This window comes from Puccinia triticina, chromosome 4A (assembly GCF_026914185.1).
Source record: "Puccinia triticina chromosome 4A, complete sequence".
Classification (NCBI taxonomy): Eukaryota; Fungi; Basidiomycota; class Pucciniomycetes; order Pucciniales; family Pucciniaceae; genus Puccinia; species Puccinia triticina.
In genome coordinates, this window is record NC_070561.1 from 347,804 (window position 1) to 372,448 (window position 24,645).

Consider the following 24,645-nt stretch of genomic DNA (forward strand, 5'->3'; position numbering starts at 1 on the left):
GAGCAAGCTTTTCATTCCACCATCTCAAAATCTCACAGTATCCAGCAATATTCAACAAAGCTTTCAGTGTACCTGTGGCTGGAGATTTTCAAAAAACACACTTCAATATGGGTCCCCCATCCACTGTCCCCAGTCACTTCCCAAGCCCACAAAGACCACCCACCCAAAGACCACACCAAGCCCACCCCCACGCCTATAGGCGCCACCAGAAAGGCGAGGCGCGATTCAGGGCAAACGCGGCCTTTTGTGGTAAGTTTGGCGGGGAGAGCTTGGACAAAGTGGGCACGGAAGCGGCGGGCTTGTCCATGTTCTTCCCGCGGTTGCGGCGCTTGATAAAGCCTACAAACCCAACCAACCATCCAATCAACATCTCTCGTGATAAATCAACACAAAAATAGAAGGTGTGTATGTACCTGTGCTGAAGGCCGCGGGACGGGGCGTGCCTTGCAAGTTGACAAAGACGGGGCCCATCAGATACTGGCCCTCCCGGGGATCAGTAGCAGTACTGGTTAGTTGAGCAACTAAGGTTGTCAAAGCGAGTTGGCAAGCGGTCAGCCAAGTCGGGGGGGGGGGGGGGGGCGTTTGGGATGGTGCTGCTGGGCAAGGATCTGGTGGAACTGGTCTTGCGGACCAGTCTGGGGATGTAGGCATACTCGGCATGGGTGTTGGCAACGTCAGCAAAGTCCTGGGCGAGGCCGGGTATTGAGCCGAGGAAGAAGTCCTGGGAGGGCTACAAGCATGGTCCCTACGTAACGAGAAAGAAGTGCTGGCGTCGGGGGTGAGAAAATCGAGATGGTGTATATTGTACCAGCGTGCATCCCTGCCGATGCCATGAGACAGAGACCCTGCACGCCTGCCCTTTTGGGTCTCTCACACGGAGGCAAAGCTCGCCAGCCCACAGGGCAAAGGTACAGGCAACTTGTTGATATGGATGTAAATAGTATGTGCTCTTGCATCGGGAATTTGGGCAACACCTCCTAGGGCAGGTGAGAAAAGCCAAACTAAAATTGCCCAGCGGTTGTCACCTTCCCCGCCGCCAGCCTTGGTGCACAATATTTTGGTCTCAGGAGCAACATAAGTATGTACCGATCAACTGGAGCTGATGTGGCGTGGTGGGTGGGATGTTTGGCGAGGCAGTGTGATATGGTTCAACTGTGGCGCGCGGGTCAAGTGATGGTTGCCAGCATGGTGGAGGTGAGCAACGGAGGCGCTAGCGGCGTGGGTTAGGTGGCCAACGGGGCGGTGGTGGAGACAAGATCAGCCATGTACAGACCAATGTCAGGCTTTGGTCAACAGGTATATAAAGGGAGGGTGGGATGGGCAATGTTCCCTTGGCCCAGGGGCTCCGGTTCCATCCTGGCCCCTCCCTGCAGGCCCCCTACTTCACTTGATTAGGCCCCTGCTTGAGACAACAAAATGCCGACTCTTTTTTTCTTGTTGCACTGTCACAAGATGGAGAGTCTACCCGTGGCACCTAGTTTTCGGGGGTAATCTATTCAACAGTAGCCAATTTAGGCTGCACACCAAAACTTAGATCTTTTTTGCTATGTTTTTGTGAATTTAATAAACTTGGATTTGGCTTTTTTTTTTTTTTGGAAAGTAGATTTCAACACTTCTGCAAAGTTCAAGTGACAATAATTCATGCCTCCCCATTCCTCCTCCCTTCTCCCCCTCCCTGCCTGACTTAACAGACTATTTTTCCTCAGGAATAATTCATATGAGTATGTAGAAATGACCTATTTGATCTGGCAACAAAATGAAGCTTTTACTATGGTTGAAAACTAAGACAGCGGGACATCAAGAGAAAGAGAGATGATAGAAGGGTTATGATGTTGCAGGAAGGAAAAAAATTAAAGAGAAATTCCAAAAAAAAAAAAAAAAAAAAATATAATTTGATCAATATATGCCATATTGATCAATATATGCCATATTGATCAATATATGCCTTCCCAAATTCATCCATGTTTGTAGTGTGAGTTTCAGATTCCTGGATCACTCACATCCCCACAGTGAACAGGGTCTCAATGGGTACCCACGGGCCAACCCATCCCCAAAAACCTGTGACCCAACCAACAACAGGCCACCCAGTGGGTCGACCCATCCGGGTCAAAAATGGGCATCCGGCTGACCCGCCTCGCCCCAGACCCGGGTGGGTCGGGTCGACCTGACCCACGCTCACCCCTAACATTGTCATCTGCAAGCTGCATGAGGGGTTTTAATTGCTATCTTGACACCTGCATGATGTCATCTGTCAACTGTCAAACTGCTGCCTCTATTTCACTAGTCTGCATGCACCTGCATAAGACTGCATAAGCCTGCATCAAGTGTGCATAACACTGCATGACACTGCATGACATGTGCATAGCACAATGTAATGAGTGCAGCTGATGAGGTAAAGTATATGTAAAGGGTAGACAAGCTGTCAGGGTGGTCCATGTAACGGATTACATGTCCTGGGTAAGTGTGGTTCATGTCCTGGGTAAGTGTGGTTCATGTAACGGATTACGTGACCTGAGTATGGTGTTTTGTGTGTATGTAACTGAATGATGGTGTCTTGAAGGGGTTGTATCTTCTGATCCAGAGGGGTGTAAGGTGTGTTGTCCATGGTGTCCTGTGTAGTTTTGGCCGTAGAATCCAGTGGTGCCGCAATATTGGTTGATTTGAGCGTGTACATATGAGAAAAAAGGAAATTTTTAAATGGGCTAGATGGGTAACCATAAAGCATACCACACCGGTCATCCAGAGGGTTATACGTTCTTGATGGCCGGTCTGTGCCGGCAATCAAGGGCTCAGAGGCTTGACTGTAAATCAAAAAAAAGTATGTGTCTAAGTCATTGAGCATAGACCTCTTCTGTTACTCCGCTTCATTAAAATCCAAGTTTTCATTTACTTTGATAATTTATTTCACCTTGAAGAAGTAGTGTAATATAACTCAGACTCTACAGGATGACACGCAAGAAGCAAGGCTTTGTGCCAAGCAAATTTCTAAGGTTTTAAGTATTGAGGGCAGGGAACTGTGATGGTTTGAAAAAACTACCCAGCCAAACTGAGATTCTAGGCTCTGCCAAAGGGGGTGATAGCGGGCAAGTCCCTCCTGCCGAGGGCTATTGGAGGCTTGCTTTGCAAGACCAGAAACCCGCAGCAGAAAGGGACTTGGTTTAAGTTCTGGGTAGGAGAATTTTCCAAAGTACCTTTTGCAAGGCTTAAACTTTGGAATGCCAATGCGTTGTAAAAATATATAGCAACTGGGAAATTATTGAGATTTTATACAAGGCTTCTCCTACAAATTATGCCTTGTAAACAATGCCAGGGAATATTCACCCTCAGGACAAACATTTTACAGTTTCACAGGGGTGTATTTACAATCTTTGCAACACATCAGAGTAATAAAACATGTCTCTGTGTTTTAATTGAGAATTAAGATGGATCCTTAAAACACGGCTCACCTTTTTATTTGAAGAACATAGCCAAAATGCATGTTCAACTTGTGGGCAAGAATTTTCCCCTGCTTCAAAGTCACTTTTGCACCCCTCAGAGTCTCCCTCTTGTTGCTCATCTCCGGCCCACCCTAACACCCAGCTCAAAACTTCCTCCCTTTAAACATGTCCACTGCAGAATCCCAAATAGACAGTGACTACAATCTTCACAACCTCAAAACCCAAGAATAAGATATCTCTGAAGCTTTGGAGGTGGCACCAGTCCACACTCGGAAGTCTCACGGCAAACCCAAGCCCCATGGAAGTTTTCAAGAAAAATAATGAAGGGGAAACTGATGAAGATGCCGCAGCCAAGCCACAGAATTTTTTTTCCTGCCAACAGGGAACAAGGTCACTTTCATTGACCACAGTTGCACATTAGACTCAGAAGGCTATCCCCTCCTCCCAAATGGAAACACTGTATTTGTCAAGCCCACCAACTGGGGTGAAGTAGGCTTTACCAAGACAGTTGGGATTGAGTACCATTCAAATGGGCTCTGGAAGCAGATAAGACTCAACTGCCTTGGTGTTCTCTTTTGTGACCTCCCTGAGTGTCAGTGGGCGGGTTCGCCTCCAACTGGAAAAGTATCCATGGACAAATATTTCAAAAGTCAGTACCTTTTTTGGTTCATACTTTGTCTGCTTTTTCTGCTTTTTTCTGCTGATTTTGCTCTGTCTATCATTTGAATCGGGCACCCTAATTGCCAAGGTTGAGCCGGGAAGTTCCCGGGGAATGTGAGACACATTACTTGCAACAACACCATTGCGCGGTTTGATCAAAACACCAAAACCAAGTGGGCAATATCTCGCCACTTTGGCACCCAAAAGCATCCATGGCCCGAGGCAAAAAAGCCTGACAAGCTTGCAAAGAAAAAATTGAAGGCTGAGATTGCAAAAAACCCAAAGGAAGGGGCTTTCTTGCTGAAAGTAAGTTTTTCTTTTGACTTCAGATTGTCCTTTCAATTCTGATGCCTTTTTTTGACTTCAGATTGGAAAGTCTGATGTTCCAAAGGATCCATACAACAGTGGAATGAAAATTCATTTGTCCTTGGCAAATGCAGATTGGCTTTGCTATCATTGCAGGCTTATTCTTGCCGAGCTAGGAATTGTACCTGGGAAAAAAATAGGCATGCTTGATGATGAATTCCTGTTGGACATGTTCAAATGGAACAAGTTTGTCTTTATTGCTTTCATCTTTTCAAGGCCCAGCTGATTTTTTTGTTTGATTTTTGACAGAGCTGGACTGCGAGTCATATCAGCTTGTTTTATGGATGATTCAGAGCATTTCACATTCCAAAATCAATGTATGGTTGATAGTATTGTAGCACGCGACATTGATCACAATGTTTACAGTCAGGGCCTTGTTTCCAATGTGACTTATTGGTTCTTTCTCACTGGGTACCTGCTCTGAACCTCTATGGACTGTGAAGAAATATCTCAATGGGTTCCTGTCCAGCTCACTTGGATTTGTGGCCTCTCATAAAACTACTACAAATTGCACTTCGCCACATTGTTCCGCCAGTTATTGAAGCCAGAAATCAGCAAAGAAGAGCTTGATACGCTTGTGTGCAACATTGTTGACTTCTCAGCCGCCCAGAGAGAGGGCTTTGTTGTGGCATATTGGGAATTCTTTTGGATCTGCAACAAGAAGCTTGTTTTAGGGAAGCTCCAAGGATGTCATGAGGATTACAGCGCTCAAGTGACTTGGGTCAAAAAGAATAGACATATTGTTATGGCAGACAAAGAGTATGGACATGCAGCTCTTGATCTGATGATGCTTGTTTTGTTTGGTCAACCTTGGCACTGTTGCAAAACACCTTCCAGAAGATGTGCCTTTTGTTGATCAAGGAACCGGAGGAGGGCGATAAAAGTAATGAAGACAAGATGGATGAATTATGTTGGTGGTTTCCCAAAGCAAGGAAGTGGTTTGATTGGTGGACCATGGCCGATGTGGAGGTCATGCTCTTTCCAATCCGTTGGGCTCAAGTTGAGGATGGTCCCAAAGGCAAAGGGCAGCCGACTTTAACAACAAATGTGCAGGAAAGCCTCAACAGGCTTTACTACATGTTTAGGTTGGTGTTTAATTGCGCCAAAAAAATATATAATTTTTGTTGATTTTATGCTTCTTAATTTTCAGTGAAGGGAAAAATTCACTCCAATTAGGCCTTGTTTGGCTGTACTCGTTTTTCAAAGTCTTGGAAGAAGACTTCAATGCTGTCATGAGCAGGGCCTCAATCGATTACAGAGCGGCTCGCAAGGAGCCGATTGATATCTCTCAGTCTTTGGGCTGGGAGAAAAAAGGAAGAGAGCCCCAAATCCTGCTGCTCCAAGCAACGGTGCAACAAGTACGATACATGTAATTGTATTGGACTGTATTGTATTGGGAAAAATTTAAAAATACATGTATCTGTATTGTATCTTTTCCCAAAAAGTGTACACATGTATCATTGGAATTGTTTGGTGAGACCAATAGAAAATACATTTATCGTATTTGCGTGTATCTGCATTAAAATACAATAAAATGTATAGCCTATACAATACGTGTATCGTAATTGTTGCTCTGTTGCTCCAAGTAATAACAAGAAGAACCACCATGAATACAAAAATGATGGGCGCCCGCCGGACACCACAGATACTTTGCTCCCTGAACTTGCTGACAAGAAGAAAACTGGAAGGCCTCCAGGAGCACGTAACGTGTATTGTGGCGCGCTGACCACCTATCCATTGTACGGTGCCTCCAAGAATAAGAAAAAGGCAAACCACTGTTGGATGGCTGCCGTACTTGCAAGTTGAGACTATGTACGCTCTGTACAGTCCACTTTGGCTTTGTGGATCTAGTGGCCAAGGGACATCTTTATTCACAATTCTGGTGACACATTTCACCACTCGGACCACCTACCAGTTGAAGCAAGACGGCTCAATATGCGGAATTCTCACAATTGCACAGAAGAATATCTTCCAGCATGCTCAAACTTGCATCCTACAAGCTTCAAGGCAGGCAAGTTTTGCTCGGCAGACTTTTTCATTGAGATTTCCCTTGATCCAAAGAAAAACCCCAATCAATCGCGCAAAGGCTTGTTTGATGTTGAAGAAAGGCAAACTCTTACCTGTCCGGCTCACCCAGAGGCACCGCGGGAATATGTCCACTCTAGATTTGTAATAAATATCCAAAAAGAGATGTTTGAGGCCAAGACTATTTTGTACGCCAACACTGCAGAGCTCTTGAGGAAATGGATGTCCAATGGTTTGATTGGAATCTCAGGCCTCCACTGTTGGGACTGTGCAGCAAAAGCAAAGAAGCCCAAGAAATACAAGCAAACCTGAGCGTCCGGAATTTTCTAGGATTTGAAGAAAGAAGACTCCATCACTGATGGCATGCTCCCCAAGCAGTCAACCATTTCTTTCCCTGAGAATCAAGCTCCTCTCCACCTCTATTTCATGCTAGATGTTGTGTCAATTTTGGATTTGGCCAAACAAGCAATGTTCAATATTTATGTCCACAACCAATTGGCCTTTTGCATTTACTGTAAAAGGAGAAACATACACACTTTTTTGCTTGAGGATATTGGACTGGTGTGCATTACTGGTCCAAGGTATTGATGAACGTCTCCAGGGTGACAGGGATTTGGTATCACAACAACATGGAAAATGATGGACTCGCCTGGGTGGTCAGCTTGGACTTCTCTATTGGCGGGGCCCATCCCCACACCAGCTGGCTTATGTATTCCCGAAGCTGGACAGCCTCAGAGAAGGCATATGTCAATGAGAAGGTTGTGCAAATCAAGAAAGACTTCCCAACTGAACGTCCTCATCAAATTGCGTTCGCAAATCTTTGTGACTTGCTTGATTCCGGAAGGAAGTTCCTATGATCCACAGGTGAAAAAAGAACAATGGTAAGCATTAAGTTGGCCCTTTATTGATTATCTGACCTGATTACTGATGATCTGGTGTTCAAAGTTGCAAAAACCAACCATTCTGATGTTTCCCCGACTTCGCCGACTGGATTGGTGCCAAAGAGGCCTGCGAATGATTCTCCCTTTGCTACTGATGTGAATTTGGCAAACTCAGCGGAGGACTCTGCCAAATCAACTGAAATGAAGCCGGCGAAGTCAGAAAATGGCTCTTTCCTTGCAACCAAAGAGAAACAGGCGGTCCCAAAGATTCAAAAGCTAAAGATTAAGCTGAAATCACCTAAACCGCCAGCAGAATTGGAAAAATTGGCTTTGCCAATGCCAGAGCGGCAAGACACCCCAGGCGCAACTCCTTTGCCAGCTTCTGTGCCTACTCGCAGGCCTGGACGTCATAGCCAAAGAGTTGCTAAGGCGGGAAATAACCTTGCCTGATAATCTGCATTTCTTGTGTTATGCCTTGTAAAATTCTATTCTCATTGTTTTTTGGATGAATTTTACAAAGCTATTTTTACATGTGTATGCCCTGTAAAAGCTGAAGCCTTGCAAATTTGAAGTGTTTGATTCTGAGGGGTATCTTTAAAAAGTTTTCTTTTTGCAAGGCATATACAGCGTAAAAATTGCCGTGTGAAACTAAACTATTCACACGGCAGACATGGTTTTGCATGGTATTCTTTGCAAGGCTTGCGTTTACAAGGCTAGGATTGTAAGACATACCCTGTAAAATTCAAGGCAGTAGGTTCTTTGGTTAATTTTCCAAAGGAAGTCTTTTGCAAGGCTCAATGTAAATTATACTTTTGAAAATTCTACATCCCCTTTAAGTTCGCTGTAAGCAGTTGACATGCGGAAACAGGCGGAAACTCCAAGGAAGCTTGTGGTGTTACTCCAACCTTTCCCAAAGTTTAAATCAACCTAAGCTTCAATGCACAGTCACCATGCACATTGCACAGTGACTGAGCCAAAAAAGGCCATTATGTAGGGAATAACGATTTGGACCCGTTGCTAGGTACCCGGCACCGCCTGGCGGTTACCGCCGGCACCCGCCGCGCACCCGCCGGGCGGTGCCGGGTGCGGTGCCGGGTGCCTGTTTTTTCGTGAAAAGTGGGGGGGTACCTGGGTACCGCTTGAAGTACCCGCTCAAGTGCCTCCCGATGCGGCAGGGGCTGGAGCCCGTGCCTAATACATCGCACCCGGCGAGCCGGACTTTGACTATCTCGCCGAGAGAAATTCACACCTCTCCGCGAGATGGATTTGTACCAGCTCGCCGAGAGGAATGCGTCCCTCCCGGCGAGCTGGACTTTGACCAGCTCGGCGAGAGAAATCTACACCTCTCGGCGAGAAATCCATCTCGTCTTGGCGAGCTGGTCAAAGTCCAGCTCGCCAAGGGGTGTGTCTCTTGGAGAGCTGGTCAAAGTCCAGCTCGCCCAGAGGAATACACACCTCCTGGCGATGTAAGACTCAAAAGTGTTCCTGAGAACCTTTTGCTGAATGGAGAAGGGGATGATGGAGGTGCAAACTCTGCCCTTCTATACTATCAGATAACAAGACCCACCAAGGTAAGCTTGGCAAGTTTTAATGAAGTGATAGGGTTGGTTGGTTCAAGATGAGCTTGTTGATGACACTGAATAAATTGTTGTTATTTTTAATGTAAGGGTTGTTATGTAGGTTGTTTAAGTATATATATAAGGCTGAACTGTAAATGTTGGGGTGACTGTGATTGGTGAGTAATGAACTGAGGAGCTGACAACTGGGGAGGAGGGAGCTCCTTATATAGACAAAAGTGGAGCCCCAGAGGGCTTGTGGGTTAGGGTTTTGACTAATCTAGACAACAGTGTGAGGGATTTTAGCTGGTGGGAGTAGATACAAATGATGTCATAATGTGTCAGGGGTACATAAATGATGTATGCGTCAAGCTGGCTACGATGACTAGTTCCTTCGTGAGTTTCCTCCTCTTTTTACACCTGCTTACACCCACAATACTGATCCTCTGGCTTGTTTCTTTCCTAGTTTTCTGTTGTTACTAATCTTTTGTCCAGAGTACCCGGGGTAAAACGTATCCTTCTCAAAAAAAATCGATAGATAATCCTAAAAAACTCAAAAAAAAAAAAAAAATTGTAAAACCCCCAGAACCCTAAGGATAAAGATGATTAGTTATTTTTATTTTATTGTTGTCTTTTGTTCTTTTCATTTTTGAAATTAATCCATCCCAGACCCCCCTCCCCCAACTTAAACAGGTTGTCCCCAACCTTCCCTGTAAGCATACCACTGAGAGAGAAAGAGAGAGAAAAAAGATAAGAGAAATGGAGAAGAAGGAACAGTATAGAAGCTGTGTGAGGTTTTTTTTTTTTTTTTTTTTTTTTTTGTTGTTGTTTTATGTTGAGTTTCTGCTTTGGTTTGAAAAGATGGTCCTGATATCCACTGAACTGACAATTGAAATTATTTAAAGAGTGACTTTGTCAGGAGCAGGTCTTTTTTCCTCCCTCAACTTAAACAACAACCCTGGTAGGTGTGATCCAGCTCAGTCAGAGCCATCTGATGATCCACCATCCGAACTGTTGCCAGATACTTCCTCCATTTCGTCGTCTGCAGGCTCCGGCTGAGATGGATCCTCATCCTCCTGAATGTCTGCTAGTTCACGTCCTCGAGGGTAAAACCGTTTGATATGTGAAGCTGCATAAGCCCTCTTGAGTTCAGTCCCATCCAATTCTTCCAAGATATAGGAACCCTTGGGTAGTTGTTGCTTGATCCAAAAAGGTCCGTTCCATCGATTTGCAAACAACTTTCCCCACTGATCCTCCAGGCTTTTGTTGTAGACCAAAACTAGTTCTCCTGGATCTAACGGCTTCCGAAGTCTTGCTGCCATTCGTCGATCCCAGTATCGAACAGATGAATTTCTGACCTTCATCAACTTTTCGTGAGCTATCCCTAGAATTTCTTCTCGACGTTCCAGTTGCATAGTCCTTGCCTCCAAGAGTTGTTCCGTGGTGCTGACTTCAGTCCAATCAATCCCCAGATAAGTGTCCATTTCCAAGTCAACCGGGAGAACCGCTTTCTGGCCGAACACCAGCTCGTAAGGTGAATATCCCGTTGTGCGTTTTGTCGAAATTCTGTCAGCAAAGAGTACTAAAGGCAGATATTCCCTCCATTTCCCACCAGATTCGCCACACATCTTGATTAGGGTGTCTTTAATGGGTCGGTGTCCTCTTTCAATCATACCATTGGATTCAGGATAATAAGGTGTAGGAGGCCTAAATACTGCTCCAATCTTTTCGACTGCTTTGATGAATTCATTCTTGAATTCCGGTCCATTGTCTGCCGTCACCGCTTTGATTACGCCATATCAATAGACCCATTCTTCAAGGAGAAATTTTCCAATAGTTGCGGCTGTCAGTTTCACCAGAGGAGCTGCTTCAACCCATCCAGACAAATCATCCCGTGCTACTAGCAAGTACTTGTACCGTCCAGCTTTGATATGACAGACGTCCAAAGCTACTCGTCCGAATAAGCTACTCTCTCCTGTGGGGTGCCGTATTTCTCGTGGAACTAATGGGTCCCTCTTTTGACAAGGTTCGCAGCTATGTACCCATAATTTGACTTTTTTCTTCAAACTTGGCCACCAAAATCGGCAGACTAATTGCTGGTATGTTTCCTCAAGTCCCCGGTGTCCTAGATCTTCGTGAACCATTTGTAATAACTTGCTCTGGTAGGATATCTTGGAGATCACTAGTTGTGGCATGGGTGAATGTCTTCTCATGAGTCGTCCATTCTGGATAAAATAGTTAACCGATTTTCGTTTAAGTTTCTGAAAGTCCTCCAGATCCATAGAAAAAGGTCTCTGCAGTGTTTGTAGATAATATTTGAGGTCTGTCCAGAAACCAGAAGTCTCCCACTCCAATAGTTCCGTTGAGGCTGAAATTATGTTATACCATGAGCAGGCTTTGATTAGGGGTTCTTCCTCGTCAAAGTCTTCCGTATCATTGTAGAATTCTTCCTCTTCGTCGCTTATTGGACGTCTGGACAAGGCGTCTGGCATCGTGAACGTTTTCCCTGGCTTATGCACCATTTCGAACGAAAAAAGTTGGATGAATGCTACCCATCTTGTCATGGGGGCATTTGGAAGTGAAGGTGAGTTGATCATTTGAATTAGGGACTGCGCGTCCACTTGGAGTTCGAAATGTTGACCCCATAAGAGCGTTTGTAGTTTTTTCAGGATTCGTGCCACCCCACAGAGTTCCAGTTTAGGCTGTGAATATTTCGATTCGACTGGCGAAAACACAATTGATTCGTACAATACTGGTCGATTTAATCCGGTTTCAAGCTCCTGTTGTGAGAGTACTGCACCGGCCGCAATGAAACTGGAGTCCACTGCTAAAACAATAAGCCCTGCGTCTTTCGAATAATCAAGGTTCTTCAGGGTGATATCTTCTCCAATTATCTCTTTTAGCTGATTGAAGGCATCGTCACAGCTTTTGTCCCAGAGCCATTCTACGTCCTTTCGTGTCAGCCTTCGGAGTGGAGCAGCTATTTCAGACAGATTCCTGACGAAAATCCTGACATAAGTTACAATTCCCATGAAGCCTTGGAGTTCCGTGACGTTATTGGGAGTTGGCCATGTCGTTATCTTATTCTTCTTCTGATCTGAAACCCTTCGTCCTTCTTTGCAGACCACATGACCCACAATATCCAAAGCAGGTACGCAGCATGCAAATTTCTTTCCTGAGATAGTGAGTCCCGCCTCTTCAATTCGGAATAAGATTCTTTCCAGCGTTTGAGCGTATTCCCAGATAAAACGTCGAATTCCGGGATTCTCTTCTAAAACTTCATCATTGTATGTGGAACTTGGCCCTTTGATACCGCCATCGTCAATAAATACGCCTACGTGGTCGGGTATCTCATCCTGGAGAATCCACATCATTTGTGCTTGATAGACTGCTACTGAATTGGTTGCGCCCTGCGGAAGTCTGGTGAGTTGAAATCTTCCTAACGGAGTATCAAAGGTGGTGAGAGGTCTTGATTCCGGGGCCAATTCCCTTTCGTCATATCCACCCATAATATCACCTAATCCATAACAGGCTCGTCCGGCAAAGGATTCCACAAACTCTTCTGTTGCTGGTGGTAGCCCTGCGTCTTTGATGGTGACTTTATTCATTTCTTGTAAGTCGTGAACTATCCTTAACTTCCCGTCATGTTTGAGTACGCAAAAAAACCGGACTAGAGTAACTTGACGTTGATTGCTCGTAGAGTTTATTCCGTACCCGTTCCCGTACTTGCTCCACGTATTCGTCTTTGATTGCTGCTGGGATTGGAATCGGTTTCTTCTGCCATGGTACATGATCAATTACCGGTATGACATATGGTAAACCATATGAATGTTTCAAGAGTCCTCTTTCCTCCGGCGTGAAGGCCACAGCTTTTTCTCGAATCACGATTAAATGCTTGAACAATTTTAATTCCTCCTCCCACAGCCATCCGTCGGGTCCAAAGTTTACTACCTTCAAGCGTTCTTCCGTAATCCTAGCGGTAGGCTTAAAGTCTGGTGGATGAGGCGTAAGAGGTGTTTGGTAGGGATCTCGTGATAGCAGTGGTCTTTGAAGAGGTGGATTCAGTGCTTGTGGAATTGGTTGATTGATTGGTCTGATTTTCTTTGCTACAGGTTTATACTTTGTCATGCACCACAAGCTTCCGTCCCTCCAACTCTGGCACAATCCATCTTGAAACCTTGATCCCAAACCTTTAGTAAGTAAGGATCCAAGAAGCTGTTGTGAGTTGCTGTCCGGTTTCGGTATTCTAGTGGTGTTGACTGAAGGAGTTAATCCAAAAATGCTGGGTTTTTCCGAAGGCACTGTTTCTGGAACTGGTAGTGAGTCTTTTCTAATGTTACAGATTTTCAATAGCGTAAAGAAAATGATAAGAATATTCTCTATGAGTGATAGGATTTTAGAAAAAAATATTTTTGTCTGTTTTGATGTTTGTTGAAAGTTTTTTAGGAGAAATGATTTAGGCCAGTCGAGAGAACCCGGCGTCCGAGATATAACCTGCTTGACTAGCTGAAGCAAATTACTCCCTAGCTGGATGCCGGTAGTTAAAAAATGCTGATTCGGCATCTTCTTAAACATTCGATGTTCTTCGTTATCGCTAGGTTCTGATGCTGGGACTGATTTCATACTATTGGTACTGAGATCCTTTCGATTATCCCATCCTCGTCCTTGTCCGGTTCGAGCCAATGGTACCGAAATTCGCCGACCCTTGTTTCCTTGAAACGTGAGAGTCTCCCCTGTTTCGTGGTATTCTAAAGTGCAATCGTAATCAAATAGAAAAGGTCGCCCTAAAATACAATCTTGAGCCTTTGGTGATATAAAGAGGTGAGCGGGTCCGGAAAATCGGCCGATCTGTATTGGGCAGTTCTCGACTACGCCGGTAATGTCGCATCTGGCTCCACCAACACCTTGCATGGGTATGTTCACTATCACAGATTCTAGCTCCAAGTCCTCCGCTACTGATCGGGGTATGACGTTGACCATAGAACCGGAATCCACCATAAAGTCGACTTTTTCTCCCCCAACTTGCGCGGTTACGTATCCCAGGGCACAACTGTAGTAGCATGGATCTGAAGGTCCTTCTTCCTCTGGTAAGGTGGTCATTGGTGCAGCTACTTTGGCCCCTTCAGTTGCGATGTAGGTGGTGGAGGTATTCTTGCCTGACAGACGTCCCTGTAATTTTGCTATGATCTGTTCTGTGTATGAAGGCGATATCGTAGTGAGTTGTGCAAACGTTGTGGGAATCTTGACATTGTCCAAGTCCTGTAGTAGGGCTTCCTCTGGTGAGTCTCTTTTCAGGATTGTCGGTACTCGTTCCCGGCTCCAGACTTTCTCAGGCGCCTTTTTCGGAGTTTCTTTTGGTGATCTGTCCACTTCTTCTTCACGATCAATATCCATGGCATCTTTTTCTGGTTCCTGGATCCTAACTTCGCGTCGGCCTTCTTGAGCTTCTGACCTAGTGACAGGATGAGATCTCATGAAGTTTTCCGCGCCTAAGGTAGGAGGGCTCCAATGGATGGTTTGCACTGAGGCTTTCATGAAGGCCGTGTTCCCATTTTCAGTTTGCTGTGAGTCCGCCAATTTCTTGATGGCTTCTTGCATTCGAGGTTCGGCTGATGCTCCTGCAACCACTGATCGTATTGGTCTCGAAGGTACCCACGGTATTTGCTGGCCGTCAGGTAAATACCATTCTTTACCAATTCGCTTCACCAAGCCTTGTTTCATGTCTTTTGCTGCTTCTGGGCATTGATAGGTAGGGTGTCCTTCTCTCTTGCAATAAAAGCAGTTCTGGGCTTCATATAGCGGGGTTGACGGCCGAGCATTTCCGCGGTTGAATTCTTGTTTTTCTGATGGTCCTTGCCGATTATAGCCGGTGGGTGCTCCATTCTTGATCTGTTGTTTAAGCGTGGCAAGCTCCTGCTGTACTTCTTGTAGTTTCTCTTCTACCTCCTTATTGCTTGGGCTTTCCTTTAGCATCTGCTCTCGTCGCTTTCCGTCGCCTTTCTTAAGATCCAAATCCTTCTGCATGATGCGCGTGGATTCGGAGAAACTGGAGAAATTTGTGTAACCTTCGTCAACTTGTACCTCTGTTTCCGCGGCCTTTGTTAAGTCTTCCCATTTTGGTGCCTTGTTACTTCCATCCTTGGCCCTCGGAAGCTGATTTTTATTGATGAGTGTGCGTTTAATGCTTCGTTGGCTTTCTGTCGAGAAGGCACTTAAGAATAGTAAACCGGCGTCATCGTCTTTGTTGATATGTTCGTTCTTTACTAGATACTTGAGGATCGGGGTGAATTTTGCAAGGTACGCTTTATAATCCCGATAGCTTGAAATTCCTTCTTTAGCTTGCTGCTTAGCTACTTTGATAAGGTTGTCCACAGTATACATGATCGTATTATCGAGGTCACCCCAGGCTTTGACCATTGCCGCTCGAAGCTTCTTCCAATCATAATCATCGTACCCATCCATTTCCTCAAGCTGGCACTTTAACTCTTCTGTTTGTATGAATCGTGGTATCTGGATTGCTTTCTCGCTATCCGACGCTCCGTGACCATATGCCGCTCGCTCGAATCGTTGCAGGAACTTCATAAACTGGCTACCCTCGTAGAAAAGCCCAGGTTCTTTGATGATGACTGGCTTTGATTGGGGTATTGGTTGGGGGTAATAATACATAGGTTGCGGATTTTGCATCGGTATTTTTTGTTGTTGAAATTGAGGCTGAAACATATATTCTTGCTGATTTTCTGTATTGTGGATTCCGTACCCAGAAGGTCGTTGTCGTGGAGTTGTTTGTCTTGGGGGTATATTTTCGGGTTGTGGAGTTTCATCAGTGTCTGATAAGTCCTCTTCAGTCTGCTCTCTGAATTGATTCTCTGGTCCCTTTCCCTTGTCTTTCCTAGGTGGTGGAGGTGGATTTGTAGATTCCGAATTCCAATTCAGTCCCGAAGTTCCTGTCAATGTTCTGTTTTTAAACGGGGTGGAGGGAGAAAATCCGCTCTCCATATCTGGTAGACTGAACGGTAAACTCATGCCGGTTCGTGTTGATTCCTGGTTTTGTAATATGAATATCCGCTGCTACCTGTTACTGTGCTCTGAAAAAGAAACAATAATATCTGGTCTCTGGTCTCTTTACCAGGGCAAATTGGGGGTTTTCTTTTAATAATTGATATAAATAACTTTACCGTTCTGAGATTGTTCTTCAAACAGTCTCTGCCTATCCAAATTCTTCAGGTCTTACACTTGCCCTTCTTAAGGTTTTATAAACAGCTGTTTTCTTCAAACGATTCCGGAGTTCTCTTCTAACAGGATCCTAGTTATCCAAATTCTTCAGGTCTTACTCTTGCCCTTCTTGAGGTTTTATAACTGGCTGCTTCCTTCGAGATACTCTTTTCAGTTCGGATGGTTAAGTTTTCTTTTCAGAGGTTCGTAATCGGTCCTTTGGATGTTCCTAAAAGTCGACTAGTCGTTCAACAGAATAACTGAATATGCCGTTGAGTTTGATAGATTTGTTGATGAATTTGATTCCTTTTTCCGCTCGAAGTTGAGATCCGTAGACGATGTATTTCTGGTTATATGGTTGAAATTGATTATCCGTTGTTGATCAAACAAGATTATCCTATCACGTTGGGGACTCCCTTGTAAGACTCAAAAGTGTTCCTGAGAACCTTTTGCTGAATGGAGAAGGGGATGATGGAGGTGCAAACTCTGCCCTTCTATACTATCAGATAACAAGACCCACCAAGGTAAGCTTGGCAAGTTTTAATGAAGTGATAGGGTTGGTTGGTTCAAGATGAGCTTGTTGATGACACTGAATAAATTGTTGTTATTGTTAATGTAAGGGTTGTTATGTAGGTTGTTTAAGTATATATATAAGGCTGAACTGTAAATGTTGGGGTGACTGTGATTGGTGAGTAATGAACTAAGGAGCTGACAACTGGGGAGGAGGGAGCTCCTTATATAGACAAAAGTGGAGCCCCAGAGGGCTTGTGGGTTAGGGTTTTGACTAATCTAGACAACAGTGTGAGGGATTTTAGCTGGTGGGAGTAGATACAAATGATGTCATAATGTGTCAGGGGTACATAAATGATGTCATAAGAATGCAGTAGGGCCACATGAAGGCTGCGTAAAGTGACAGTAGACTGCATGAGTTGACAGGTGGATGCAGGGGGTGCATAAATGAAGTCTGAGGCTGCAGAGTCAGTGTGTGATGACATCATAATATGGAAATAGAAGAGTACTTGATAATATGTAATGACTGCAGTCTGATGGGGAGATGTATGTTTGTATCCTGTGATTTGTATAAGCATAATGCTGTGATCCTTGAATTGAGGCTGGTGACAGGCTGGTGACTGGGTATGTTGAACGTGTGATGGGTGTCCAGTGTCCAAAGAAGTGTAGGTTCCAATCCAGCGGGGTTCAGGTGATGCTTTCAGTGGTGACTAGGGGTAAAATTGGCCGTAGAATCCATTTCTGAGGTCTGTTTGATGGTATCTTGAGGCGTATTGTGAGTAAATATATGTATGCGAAAAAACTTTTGATTTTTCACTTTTCCGTCTACCACAGCGAGCTGAATTTTTACACCAGCTCGCTGAGGGGGTTCTTCTCGGTGAGATGGTCAAAGCCCAGTCCGCCGAGAGGTGTGTATTCATCTAGGCGAGCTGGACTTGACCAGCTCGCCAAGAGACATACCTCTTGGCAAGCTGGACTTTGGGGAATTGGTGTCCCCAGTCCCGTACGCCAAGTATGTGAAAAAAGGCACAAAGTACCGCCGGTACCCGCCCCAAGTACCGCTGGTACCCGCCAGGCGGTGCCGGGTGCGGTACTTGGTCCCTGCTTTGGGAAAAAAACCTACCCGGTACCCGGGTGCCAACCGTACCCGGGTCCAAATCGTTATTCCCTACCATTATGTGTCAATTGACCCAGTTTCTTTTGCAGTGAGCTCGGCTTCGACGTAAGGCAACGGCCTCTGAATCCTAATTAGGGTATGTTAACGGCTCCGGCCTGCTTCTCTGACCGCCCTCGGTCCCTTTTCTTATTGTACGCCGCTCTCGGCCAACTCTACGCGTGCCTCTCTCGCCGCTCTCGGCCTCATGCCTAGCTGTTCGTGGCCGTCCTGTAGATGCCTCGCATCTTGTCTATTTATCCTTGTAAATTAGCTTACTTCACCCGAATCGGGCTTCTCCAAGTCCGGCGACTATATGTATATGTATCTCATCTGTAGGACGAGTCCCTCCAATGGGCCCCGTCACTTCAATCTTGTATCTTATCCGCGTTAGTAAATTATGGATAAATTTTACTTCCTTTCAAATGACAATCCAAGGGAGTACAGCCTTTGTGCCATCATCGCAGTCGTTAACCGCTGTCCTTCCAAATGCTACAAACACGATTTCTCTACAAACTGGCTAAATTAGTCCATCCAAGGCTTCGCCCGAGGATGGAGAGACGCTGAAAAGTAGATTTCTGTGTTCTATTTAATGGCGCTTTCCGAGTGTCTCAACTCAATAACCACACCCTTCATCTATTCAACATACGTCTATTGGTATCGAGATACCTGTAACTAAAGCCTCCAGTGATCAAATCTATTCTATAACGCAATGTTGGAACCCCAGAAAACCCATGAGACGTCGCACATCGCGATGGATCAATTTGGATCTGGGATGTCAAACATGCCGGCCTCAGCGGTCGGAATCAAGGCAGCTTATCCACTCGATGATCCACGGATGAAAGACCAGCTCGAATTTTACCAAGCCGCCACCGGAATCCGAGATCCTCAGGAGTTGAAGGCTCATCTGCTTGATATCCGAGCCGAAGGTTGCAAAACGTTCCCCTTTCCTTGTGTCCTGTGTAAGTGCTAGCAAGTTCCCAATTTGGATGTGGGAGGTTCGGAAGTTCATTATACTGATACTAGGCAAACAGGCTTTCATTTCTTGCAGGGAATGATCGCTCGACACTCATTTTTTCCAAACGTCGTAAATTCTATCCAAGAAAAATCAAACACCCGGAAGATTTTCCTTGACATCGGGGCAGGTAGTAAGTACTTTTCTGTTTATTGGCTAACTGAAACACTTTTTCAATGGGTTCTCATGTTCCAAACATTTGTCTCAGTGGGAAATGATTTGAGACAACTTATTCATCATGGATGGAACCGCGACGATGTTCTGGGTGTGGACGTGAACAGCGGTGCGTAAATCATGATGTGGATTTGTTTGAGAAGATACCTCCCCAGACAAAACTGAGCACCAGACAATTTTCACATTGCTTAGAATGGAGTGTTCTTGGATATAAACTCTTCCGAGACAACGCTCGTCCGGTACCGAACTTCATAGGAAACATCCTTGAACCGCAAGTCTTGGATGTTTCTACTCCAGCTGAAGTCGGACCCGATGCTTCAATCAATCTTTATTCACTGAAGGATCTTAATCCTTTGAAAGGGAAGGTGACCTTCATTAGCTTGAATCAACTCTTCCATTTCTTCGACGAGACCGATCAAAAGCGGCTGGCCGAGCGCTGTGTGTTGTTACTTTCCAATACTGTGGGAAGTACCATTTTTGGTATGCAAGTTGGAGGCATCAAAAAGGGACTTCAAAGCTGCATCAAGTTGAGTTTGTTTTGTTTATGAAATCGACCAATGGGAAATTAACTTTATAACCCACGTCTCATTTCGAACGATGTAGGACTTTTGTCCACTCTCCTGAGGTAAATATCTTGAACTGGGCCCGCTGAAACGGCGGATACATTTATAAGGGAGAAAGCATGCTGATGAAGCCTTTACCGGTAATTTGACCTTGACCATCAAAGACTTGGAAGGAGATGTGGGAATCAGTGTTCGGTCCGAACAAAGTCAAAGTGGTTTCTGAACTTGTCGAAACCACCCCGGAGGACCATCTCGTCCAGCTTTTCCCTGGCTGCACGAGTATCCAGCGACTCTACTGGTCTGTAACTCGGATCTAAGATCAAAGCACGAAGTCTTTTGAAGTGACCCCGAATAAAGCAGGCTACCAATTTCTATGGGTGAGAACTTCTCCTCAACCTATGCTTCTCCATACAAGCTGTACCATCGTAGAGGAAAATTCCCTATTCAGGACCCCTTTGTTGTGTTGCGCCATGATCCAGTAAGCAAGCATAAAATTGTGTTTTCATGACATGCAAAACATTTCACTCTACAGATTGCGTTTCACTTGACATCATGTTTACAACTCCTGATCATTACGCAAGCAAAAATGGTCTCAAATATTTCTTCTCTTTTTTAATCTGTCGGATATATGTATACTAAATACCAGCAGCTTGATTGTTTACCTTAGAACTTGATCAGCTCCACGCAAATAGATGCCATTTTTCCACTTACTTTCCTGCTAAAAATAGGCAAATGACCAAATTAGTGGAAGAACTTTTGATTGACTCTGTAGGGGGCTACAGAACAGAAGGGAAGGGAAGTCCTCCAAGTACATATTTAGATTGATCAGAGGTTAACGCTCAGTTCAATCATGCATGTGAATTTCGGCATGCTTGAGCTAAAAAGTATTCTGCGTACATATTTTAGCGATGGGTCCAACTTCAAGTTGCTGCCGAATGCTTCAACTTGTGACATGCCGCTGTGGGTGAAACTGGAAGAGTGAATTCCTGTGAAATTTGCCAAGTTGAATTATGAAATGACGTCAATGGTCTCTCCCCACCCTCGCACGGTCACCCCGGTTGGCAAGAGTCGTGCCTCCCTACCATTGACCAGCCATCCGGACGAACCCTCGGAAGTTTCACCGCCAGCCGAATTAGCGATTTGGTCGATCGATCCTTAACGCAGCTATCAATTGCCGATAATAATGCCTTCCGATTCACTCGTCCATGCCTCTAGTGGTGCCTTAGGCGGGATATGTGCCATGTATGTAAGATTCGTCGGAAACTTAATCTCCATGTGCGGTAGAACTGAACCCTGTTGACCATCCATCACGTTTTCTGTTTCTTACAGGGCCATAACCTGTTCGTAATTTTACTTTAGTGAACCATTTGATTCGCTCGTGCCCCCATTTTCCTCAAACAATAATTCTTCTGTCGGCAACCCAGATCCCCTTATCAGTATCTCAACTCGAGCTCAAGTCGAAGCTCGAAGACATCCAGGGGAGGTCAGTCTCCAATTATGATGGTACCAGGTTTTGTTCGGTTGCGACTTTCTGATTGACGTGCTTGATTATCTTTCTGTCTACATAGAGCTCTTTGGAGGCGGCGCTACATCTCATCAAAAGGGAAGGGTTTCGGTCTCTCTATGACGGTCTAGGTTCTTCCTTAATTGGTATTGCTGTCACGAATGGGTTAGCCATTATCTGTAACGTTTTTGTTTCTCCTTTTGAGAAGATTTAGATAAATTCGATTCTCACCTCAAAAGGGCTCTCCTTTGTTCTTAAAATCTAGAATTTACTATCTGTTCTTCGAAGAATCCCGAGCAGTGTTGCTGTTGCGATCTTCTAACCAAACAAAGCGATCCTTATCGACAATCGAATCCATGCTGGCTGGTGCCATAGCAGGCACCATGACTGCAGTCCTAACAAATCCGATTTGGGTCGTCAACACTCGGCAAACAGTCAGAGTCGTTCGCTCAAACCCAGGCTTACCTTCAACCGCTCGCTCCAAACGCATGGGATTCTTACAAACTGTACTGCACATTCTCAGGACTGACGGGGCTATGGCTTTATTTAGAGGACTCGGACCAGCTTTGATTCTAGTCATCAATCCAATCCTGCAATATACTGTTTGTCATCCCTGAATCCCCCCGCCCGAGTCTAGTCCCATCCACTAATATCGATCTGTCCCTGCTAGCTATTTGAACAAATGAAAAATATCCTCATCGCTCGACGCAAACGATTTAGTCCAAGCGGTGCAAGTAATGCAACGGCCCACGTCCTTAAAGACGCCGACTACTTCATTCTAGGAGCCATTTCAAAATTGTTTGCCACTGGCTCAACCTATCCCTACCTGTAAGTAGCTCCTGTGAGGACAAACTCTTTTAAACTGAAAAAAGGGAATAAATTGATCTATGGAGAATCTCCCAATTTGTAGAACAGTCAAGTCGAGAATGCAAAGTGGCCAAGCAGAAGGAAAAGAATACCGCGATACATTTGACGGGCTACGTAAGATTGTGGCTAAAGACGGCATTAAAGGTCTCTATAGAGGAATAGCACCCAAACTGACACGTTAGCAATTCCTTGACATTCAATCTCGCTCATGGGTCAAACTAGATTTCTTGTTATCTGGCGATAAATTATTTTCGGGCCTGACTCCAACTTATATACATTTGTAGAGTCCGTGTTGACTGCGGCATTCTTATTTCTGGCGAAAGAAAGAATATATGTCGCAACCAAGAAAGTCAGTAATCTCGTCCTTTTCAGTCGATGATCCTATCTTCTTTCAAATCAAATCAATAATGGCCTTGCTGAGAAACTTAAGCCATCATGATCTGGTCTGTTATTACTTTCCAACTTCTGTTTGGTCGTTTTCTCCATTCAGGCATTAAAAACGGCATCCCAAATCACACCGGCCTAGTTGTCATGAAGAACCCGTCACAGTCGAAACTACATCGTTCCTGATTGGTTACACTTGTTATAGTACTATGAACGATTTGCGGTAAATGCCTTCACCATTTTATTCTCTCTCTTCTTCAAGCTTCCTTTCGTCCAAGCCATTTGTAAACAGTACAAAACCAATTGTAAAACATGGTTGTTGGAATGAACGTTCCAGAATAGAGCATTAAATTTTTTATCGTTTGATATTTATTTTTCCTGTCTAAGGATCAAATTTGCTCTAGGAGAGGCGCTGGCCCAACTTGTGCCAACCCCCCCCCCCCCCCCCCCCCCCCCCCCAGGACACGTCTGTATGGCCCGTCCGAACTCTGAGGGACTCGCGCCGCATCCGAGATATGTGTGTAAATGTTGATGGACAAGTTTTGATTTGCTAACTGTGTCCATGCACCTCACCCCAACATCGGGAGGTTTACCACCAGACAGCCACACTTCTTGCGGTCATCGTGACTTCAACCTGACTTAATCTTGGGCTCCCAAGCTCAGATGACATCCAACTGACGACCAGAACAAGACAGAAACTCTCGGTGGAAGGACAGCCCCAAAAAATTCGAAAGGGATAGGATGGGTGTTTAAACAAATCAGGTCAGCAGGAAGAGATGTAGGCGTGTGGGGTACAAATTTTTTCTGGAGAACTGCTCAAAACTGCTCCAGGTTCAGGCCAAGAATAGGCTGAAGGCGTAAGTCGGCAAGCCATGGGGCCCAAAGCTTAGTCGCGAGGGGCTTTGTTAAAGGAGAGGAACAGGTCATGCAGAGTCAAGACCAGGATGTTGCAATCTTTCAATTTTGTTTTCATTCGAATTCTGGGACACTCTCTACGTTAACGCACGCAGTGCGCGCGATCTCTTGCTCGAAATGCCGCCGTGAAACACCAATGTGCTTACGCTACAGAAGTCGATTGAGACCTCCACTGAAATTACACGGAGTGCTGCCTTGATGATTTCCGTCTGCAGCAGCATACAAATTGTAATTTTGTTCTTCGGGGGATAAGTTGGTGAATATCCTTAGAATCTCGTTAAACACTTTTTAAGATAGATCTGAAGAGCCTAGTTGGCTTGACTTTTCTTCCAGCTAGCGATCTTTTCATGCTTCTCGATCGCCTGGTAGAGTTTCGCAACGTGGGTGTAGTTGTCGACAATATCGGTGGACAAGCCTTGGAGCATACCCGATTTGAAGAGGGTGAGGGCCGCATAGAGTTTGAAATCCGCGACGCTCAAATCGTTTCCAGCGCTGTAGGTCGTTCCTTGGTTGGAGAGATGCTTGTCAAGATAACCGAACATCTTTGGGATCCGCTTGTCAATGCTGTTTTTCTTCAACATCTCTTTGCCCGCGTGGTCCATTGCGAAAAAGACGCTAGCGGCAGAGTAAAGGTCTGCGTACGATTGAATGCGTCAATAAGGATTTTGTAAGCGATACCGGAGATTTGACATACCATCGCCAAACTCTATCATCACATCTTGCTTTAAGGCTTTCTCTTTGTCGTCAGAATAAGCACCAGTCATTCGGCCGATGTAGCGCAAGATTGCCCCTTCTTGGGGGATCACAGTCTTGTCATCAACTGTAAGGATGGGTACTTGACCGAACGGGCAGGACTCCTTGCGCTCGCCAAATTGCTCCATCGTCAACCGCTCGTCGGTGAACGGAATTCCACCGGAGTGGAAAGCGAGTCTAATACTTTCTCCTCTGCTTGCCTGAAGGAATGATACAGAGATGGAAGAAGCATCTTTGTTAACAAACAATGAACAGATAACTTTGGAATGTGGACGCAAGACTAGATTGGGCATGTCCCCGATGGGCATGAGTCATAAATGGGATACGCTTCATGAAATTATTCGTCACGGACCTTGACGTCAAAGTAGGTGAGCTTGTAAGACGGCATAGTCACTGAGGGATTCGTATCAGAGATCGGAAAATACGTGCGCGACGGCGATAGAGGAAGATGCTCGAAGATGGGTTTGCCGATGGTCAACTACTCCGGGGCTCAAAGCTCATACATGAGTCTGGCTGGATGACGTCATGCTTGATTTTTTGGACCGGTTATTTAATGCTTCCGGAGGGATACTACGAGCGAGGGAAGATGTCATTGGCGCCGGGGCAGTTTTGGCAGGTTTTGGCTTAACTGTTTATACGACGGCCCACCGCATATAAATACATACAGTTG

At 45.2% G+C, this 24,645-nt stretch overlaps 3 protein-coding genes across 3 annotated transcripts; 2 read left to right on the forward strand and 1 right to left on the reverse strand.

Annotated features, from left to right (window-relative positions):
* Positions 1 to 18,512: 18,512 nt before the first annotated feature.
* Positions 18,513 to 19,869, forward strand: PtA15_4A28 (uncharacterized protein; the record flags this gene model as incomplete). Its single annotated transcript, XM_053168158.1, has 6 exons — positions 18,513 to 18,762; positions 18,835 to 18,948; positions 19,024 to 19,098; positions 19,182 to 19,515; positions 19,593 to 19,614; positions 19,717 to 19,869. 6 exons carry the CDS (start codon positions 18,513 to 18,515, stop codon positions 19,867 to 19,869), a joined length of 948 nt encoding a protein of 315 aa, XP_053019135.1.
* Positions 19,870 to 20,735: 866 nt separating this feature from the next.
* PtA15_4A29 (uncharacterized protein) lies at positions 20,736 to 22,449 on the forward strand (the record flags this gene model as incomplete). The annotated part of the gene is made up of 8 exons (XM_053168169.1): positions 20,736 to 20,794; positions 20,912 to 21,035; positions 21,121 to 21,221; positions 21,322 to 21,658; positions 21,727 to 21,884; positions 21,967 to 22,100; positions 22,208 to 22,272; positions 22,414 to 22,449. The coding sequence occupies 8 exons, from the start codon at positions 20,736 to 20,738 to the stop codon at positions 22,447 to 22,449; spliced, it is 1,014 nt and encodes a 337-aa protein (XP_053019136.1).
* A 1,081-nt stretch (positions 22,450 to 23,530) lies between these two features.
* PtA15_4A30 (uncharacterized protein) lies at positions 23,531 to 24,363 on the reverse strand (the record flags this gene model as incomplete). The annotated part of the gene is made up of 3 exons (XM_053168181.1): positions 23,531 to 23,856; positions 23,917 to 24,175; positions 24,328 to 24,363. The coding sequence occupies 3 exons, from the start codon at positions 24,361 to 24,363 to the stop codon at positions 23,531 to 23,533; spliced, it is 621 nt and encodes a 206-aa protein (XP_053019137.1).
* Between the last annotated feature and the right edge of the window lie 282 nt (positions 24,364 to 24,645).